This window comes from Trypanosoma conorhini (assembly GCF_003719485.1).
Source record: "Trypanosoma conorhini strain 025E chromosome Unknown Tco_14.4_contig_00116, whole genome shotgun sequence".
In the NCBI taxonomy this organism is placed as follows: Eukaryota; Euglenozoa; class Kinetoplastea; order Trypanosomatida; family Trypanosomatidae; genus Trypanosoma; species Trypanosoma conorhini.
This window is the reverse complement of record NW_021704202.1, coordinates 2,493-8,352: the sequence shown is the minus strand read 5'-3', so window position 1 is coordinate 8,352 and position 5,860 is coordinate 2,493. Positions and strand designations below refer to the sequence as shown.

General features: G+C 68.7%; 2 protein-coding genes across 2 annotated transcripts in view, besides 7 other annotated features; both read left to right on the top strand.

The window, feature by feature from the left end:
- Tco025E_02791 (uncharacterized protein) overlaps nucleotides 1-1,502 on the top strand; it is a gene marked incomplete at both ends in the record, with an annotated part of 2,049 nt that extends 547 nt beyond the window's left edge. Inside the window, one exon of the mRNA XM_029369714.1 lies at nucleotides 1-1,502. This exon is cut by the window's left edge and continues 547 nt beyond it. Within this exon, the coding sequence (XP_029230172.1) occupies nucleotides 1-1,502 (1,502 nt within the window).
- An 81-nt stretch (nucleotides 1,503-1,583) lies between these two features.
- Nucleotides 1,584-1,641: a sequence feature (GA-rich).
- A 58-nt stretch (nucleotides 1,642-1,699) lies between these two features.
- Nucleotides 1,700-1,723: a microsatellite.
- A 4-nt stretch (nucleotides 1,724-1,727) lies between these two features.
- Nucleotides 1,728-1,748: a microsatellite.
- A 41-nt stretch (nucleotides 1,749-1,789) lies between these two features.
- Nucleotides 1,790-1,816: a microsatellite.
- An 88-nt stretch (nucleotides 1,817-1,904) lies between these two features.
- Nucleotides 1,905-1,930: a microsatellite.
- A 62-nt stretch (nucleotides 1,931-1,992) lies between these two features.
- On the top strand, nucleotides 1,993-5,520 carry Tco025E_02790 (uncharacterized protein; the record flags this gene model as incomplete). The annotated part of the gene is made up of 1 exon (XM_029369713.1): nucleotides 1,993-5,520. One exon carries the CDS (start codon nucleotides 1,993-1,995, stop codon nucleotides 5,518-5,520), a length of 3,528 nt encoding a protein of 1,175 aa, XP_029230171.1.
- Nucleotides 5,521-5,657: 137 nt separating this feature from the next.
- Nucleotides 5,658-5,678: a microsatellite.
- Nucleotides 5,679-5,812: 134 nt separating this feature from the next.
- Nucleotides 5,813-5,859: a microsatellite.
- Nucleotide 5,860: the final 1 nt, after the last annotated feature.

The window sequence follows — 5,860 nt, the reverse complement described above, 5'->3', positions numbered from 1 at the left end:
AGCCGCGGCGTACGTGTGCGGCCAGCCGCGGCGTACGTGTGCGGCCAGCCGCGGCGTACGTGTGCGGCCAGCTGCGTCCGTGTGACCCGTGCGGCGGCTGCGGCGTGCCCGTCGTGGTGGAGAGTCCCTCCGACGCGGCTGGCGTCTGCACCTTCGCGGCCCAACCGACGGCGGTGGCGGTGCGCGCACTGTGCGAGGTCACTCGCCCCGCTCCAGCGCCGCTCTCGCCGCCGGACCGCGCGCGCGCCCTTGCCGGCTTGGCGGCGGTGCTGCGGGAGAATGCGGCGCTGCTCGCCTCCGCGGATGCGTTGGCCACCGGGAACTGCCTGCGCGACGCCCGTCGCTCGCTCGACGCCGCCCTCGACTTCATTACCTTCTGCGAGCAGCGGCTGCGCACACCCCAAGCGACGCCGGCAGCAGCGAAGGCAACGGCCGCGGCTGCGGCCCGCACGGAGGAGGTCCTACATTCGCTTGGGGGCGGCGAGGGCGACCCCCGCGCTGGTGCTGCTCCCACCGGGGCGGTGCCCGTGGCGTTGTGTGTGACGGCAGCGCAGTACCCTCTGCAGTGGGGGATGGAGGCGGTGGCGACCGCACTTCTGCGCGGAAGTGCGGCTGTGTGGCTGCCGTCGCTCGAGACCCCGCTCTCGGCGCTGTGGCTCATGCATCTCCTGCAGCGCAGCAACAGCGGCGGCGGTGGGAGGAGTGCGGCGGCGGACCCACGAGCGGCGGTGCACATCGTTCTCTGCCGCAGCGAGGAGGTTGTGGCGGCCTTTACGCGCCAGCAGCGGGAGGAAGGGGATTCCCCCGTCGTGGGGCTGACGAACGGCTTCAGGGAGGCGCAGCTGCACCGCCTCTGGCAACCCCGCGACGCCGTCGCTGTCGCTCGCGGTGCGGGCGCCTCGCGGGTGGCGGGTTGGCATCATCGCTTCATGACACCTTCATTGGCCGTCGTGGGGCCCAGTTCCTGCCGCACGGGCGCAGTGGCGGCACGCATCTGTCGACACGCCTTCCACGGCAACGGGCGGAGGCTGTACGCCCTGCAAGTCGCCTTTGTGCCCCAGTCGGAGATTCTGTCGGTGCTGCGCGGTGTGGCGCAGTACGTGCGTGGGCTGCGCCTGGGCCACAGCCTGGACCCGACGGTGGACGTGGGGCCCCTGCCCGGGGCGGCGCACCTGGCAGCCATGAGGGACGCCGTTGAGGCGGCTGTGTGTTGCGGCGCGGTGAGGCTCCAGCAGGTCTGTGGCGGCTTTGAGGTGGCCATGCCTGCGGGGTTCTTCTGCCTCCCGTGCGCCTTCTACGGGGGCGTCGCCGACGTGGCGCCCGCCGCGACGGAAGCGGCGCTCCACGCCGTGCTCGCCGCGACCGCGCGGCTCCGCGGGCCGCTGGACCGCCTTGGCGGTGGCCCCCTCGTCGTCGTCTGCGGGTACGATCCGCCGCGGCAGGCGGAGGCGCTCGCGAGGGTGCTCCGTGGCGCGCCGGCGTACGCGGTGCATCGCTGGTGACGCCGGGCCCTTGCGGGGACGGGCGCCGCTTGTGCCCCCCGCCCCGCTCTGGACGCACCCGCCGCAGTCGGTCGCATGCGACTGCCCCCCTCGCTCGCTCTTTCTCTCTCCCCCTCCTCCTCTGCGCGTCTCTCCCTCCGCCTGTTCTCTGCCTGCCAGCGGGGTGCGGCACCGTTGCACAGCTGCGTCTGTGGGTGTTTATTTATTTTTTATTTTTTTTTGCCCTCTTCTCTCTTCTTCTTCTTCGTGTAGCTGAAGCGCAGCTGACAAGGCAGCGCACTCAAATACACGCACGCACGGACACACTGACGCACAACGGGAAAGCCAGGGAGCAACGCGAGCGAACACCGTCGGCGCCGCAGCCAACCTTGTCGGCTTTTTCCTTGCGACACGCACACGCCGATATATAAATATATACATACATATATCAGCAGTATAGCTCTTCCCGCCACTCTGCCCGCGTGCTTCGTCTGCGGCTACGCTCCGGAGAATGGGACTGGCACCCCTGCGGCGGTTGCTCGACGCGGAGGACGGGGAGGACGCCCCGCTGTGGTTCATCAGCGCCCCCGCGGACCTGCAGCCGCGGAACACCGCGACTGCCAACGGCACGCCGCCGAGTGCGCCACCGCCGGGCTTTCCGCCCCCTGTGCACTGCCAGCTGCGTCTGGTGCCCCTCATCAAGCGCTACTTTCCCTCATGTGACAGTGTCCTCTTTCAGCAGTTGCTGGAGGCGCGCGGGCGGCAGCACCTTCGCTACCACTTCCACTCCACGCAGCACCTGCCGCCCGTGGCGTACCTCGACCCCACGATGCAGTACTTTGACTTGGAGCTGGGCACGCGCGAGGTGCGGGGGCCGCAGGAGGCGGGGGGCCACGAGGAGCCGACCCCAGCGCGTTCGGGGCCCTTTGTCGCGCCCGACACACTCTACAAGCTGCTGGTGGAGACCACCGAGGGGAACCTCTTCGAGGACGACAGCGCCTTCAACGCCGCACTGCTGGCAGGGTTGGAGGGCGGGCGTGGGAGCGCACCGAACGGCGCCGCCGGAGCCGGCGTGGGAAATGACGGCCATTCTGACAGCGGCTGCGAGGAAACTGCCCAGCGGCAAGCCCGACGCGTGCGCCCTGTGCCGTGCGCCATCCTGCAGCTGCGCTACCACACCAGCGCCACGGAGGTGCCAGGAAAACGCTTCTTATCCTTTGGCTTAGCGAAGGCCCTGTGGGAGGCGGCCGCGGCGCCAAGGAAGGAGGACGCGAAGGCCTCCGTGGTGGTGGACGCGGAAGGCAAGTCGTGGCTTGCTTGGGATGTGAATGGGGTGAAGCTGAGCGCACGCGTGTGCGGCTTCTACGGCTGCTGGACGGTAGATGAGCTGGTCGGCCACGCGCAAGGCGGAGGGGTTGTGGCCCCGCCGTCGCCTCTCCCGCCCGCGTCGGTGGGACCTTTTGGCATTCGCGGCGACAGCCTGGTGGTCTCCGGCTGCGTGGAGCGCGACGTTGGCGAGCGGGAGCTGCCCCATGCGTGGATGGCCGCCTGCAGGGCGTTTGCAAGCACCATGATGACGCTCGCCCCGTGTTTTCAGAGCGGCGAGGGGCCACCGGCGCAGTACCACGGCGACGGTTTTGGGGAGCGATTGCCGTCGTCCCCGCACTCGCTGCTGCGGCAGCTGGACCTTGCCTTTGTCCTGCAGCTGTCCGACATCCCACAGCTGCAGCTGTGCCGCCAGGTGCACCTCTTCATGGATGCGCTGGAGGAACTGGCACAGGAACCGCCCACGGTGGCCAACCTGCATCTGCTGCAGCGAAGGCGCAACTGCCAAACAGTGCAAGAGAAGTTGCTTGGGCCAGTGGCGCCGCAATCGACAGGCTGCGACTTTGCACTTCCAGCCCCAAACGTCTCCGTTGCCACGGGTCACCGCGTGTGTGCGCCGCCGCCGCCGCCGCCGCCGCCCACGCTGCTGGTGGGGGGCGCGTACCCCGGACCTGCGTCCGTCGCCGAGCCCAGGACGGCAGCGAACGGATGCCGCCCATCGCCGCGGGGGACCCCGCCGGAGAAGGGCGTCTGCAGCTACTTCTCAGACGGGGCCGTGGTACTCCGCCTTTCCAATGCAAAGGTGGTGGAGGCGCTGCAGCGGCTCTGGTACGTCCCCCTGAGTGACACGACGGAGGCGCTGATGGTGTCCCTCACCTCACGCGTGCCCCCGCCGTTGGTTTACCGCGGGGAGCTGCGCCCCCCCAACCCGCACCCGCGCCGGGGTCCCGCCGTGCCGGGGGTGGTTGCACGCAGCGAGCCAGAGGCGTCTGCGGGACTCCTGCTGCCGTGCGGCTTGGCTTCGGCGCACGACGTCTTCTCCGTCGGCCGCGAATTTGACGGGGCCCCGTTTTCGATGCTCGTGTCCCCCGCCGGCAACCAGGCGCCCGCCCGGGACGGGGGCTGCGCGGGCCCGCCGGATCAGAGCGGTGGCGGCAGGACGCCCAAAAACGGGCCCCCCGCACCCGCGCTGAAGGTGCCCGACGCGGCAGTGGCGTTTGGCGACTTGATTCGCTGCGACCCCGTGGCGGGGCTCTGGTGCGTGGACTCCGCGCTGCGGGCTGAGGACGTGGCGCTGTCGTGGATGCGGCGCGTCACCGGCAAGGCGAGGGAGGCGAAGGACCTGGACGCCCGCTGGCTGCACTACCCCGCCCCGGCGAAGCCCGACGCGGCGGGGAGTGGGGGCGCGGCGTGGGAAAACGCGCCGGACGCCGGGGGCGGCTTCGTGCGTCTGGGCCGCTTTCGGCCGTGGCAAATCAAACAAGACGGCTACACCCACTTTCACTGCATTGCGGTGCGAGGCAGCGGTGCGGGGGACGCGGCGTCGGCCGCGTTGCCGGGGAGGCAGCCAGGCGGCAGTAAGAAGAGTAGGGCCTCCCCGGCAACGCGGCCGACGCCAAAGGCGACTGCCGCCTCCCAAAAGGCAGCCAGCGGCGCCGTGGCGAACAACCCTGCCGAGGCAGCCTCGCGGCCGGGGCCGGGGAACCAGTTTGCGGACGGTGACCGGTTGCCCCCCGCGACGCCGTTTGCGCCGAACGTGCCCGTGGAGACGAACAGGGCCGCAGGCATGGCAGGGGGGCCGGCGTTTTCTGCGACGTGTGGCCACGGCTGCGGCGACGGTGGGAAGGCGCCGTCGCTGGCGGACGCAAGCGTTGTGGATGGAGTGCGACCGCCTGTGATGGAGCAGGCGCTGAACTCGTACGCCACCAGTGTCAGCGCCAGCCCGAACGCGTTTCAGGAGCAAAGCCAGTCTCGCGTCAACCGTCCCTGCATGTACTGGGGGCAGGGGAACTGCTCACCATGCGTAGAAAGTGCTGGCTGGGACCGGGAGGACTCCGCGCCCTCGTCGAGGATAAGCATGCACAGCCACAATGAAAGCTTGCCTGCCCCAAAGGTGGGATACTTCCCAGGGAATGCCACGGCGGCGTTTGCGCAGGCCACGCCGCGACGCCCCTTGGCACCACTCTGCGGGAAGCCGCCACTCTTCACGAACCTCTCCACGAGCTCCTTCACGACATCCCGTGCGTCTCCCAATAGCCAACTGTCACCCGTCACGGCAAACCCCGGACCTGCGTCGTTTTCCGTCGCAAGGGCCCCCGTGATGGACTCTGCATGCGCCCCCAGCGACGACGGCCGTGTTTTTCTGGGCGGCCCCGAAGGCTCTATGCCCCTCGGCGCCGGCGGGAGGTCGCGGTACAGGGGCGGCGCGAGGGCCGTGGTCTCGCCACCGCCGCCGGAGTATGTGCAGTGGGTGGCGGGCGCCGGCCCCGCCAACGCGGAGGCACGGACGGCACGGCGCGTCGCCACCCGCGAGAGCAGCGCGAGCCAGTCGCAGGGCGACGAGGAGGACGGCGGTGAGCCACTGCGGCAGTACGCGCAGCAGACCCCCTCATGGCGATCGTCGCAGTCGCCGTTGTCGAGCCACCCCTCGTCGGTGCGCGTCTACAAGGAGGACAAGCAGTGCTACCACTGGAACCCGTACGGCCCCGTGTGAGCGCTGGCAGTAAGCTAGAAAAATAAAGAAGAAAAAAAAAAGGCAAACAACACCGGGTGGGGGGCCCGGGATCGCCCTGCCTCGCTTGGCCTAATCATTCCTCTCTCGATCTACCTCCACCCTCTTCCCACGACGCGGTGTGTGTGTGTGTGTGTGTGAATATACATAAATATATGCATGCCTCCTATACCTATACCTATACCTATATATACACTTGGCGTCCAACGCGCCCTCCAGCGGGTGCAGCTGCGGCACCACACGCGGGAAGATGCCCACAACCCATGAAACACTTAAAAAATAAAATAAAAGAAAGAAAAAAAAAGGAAAAGAAAAAAAAAAG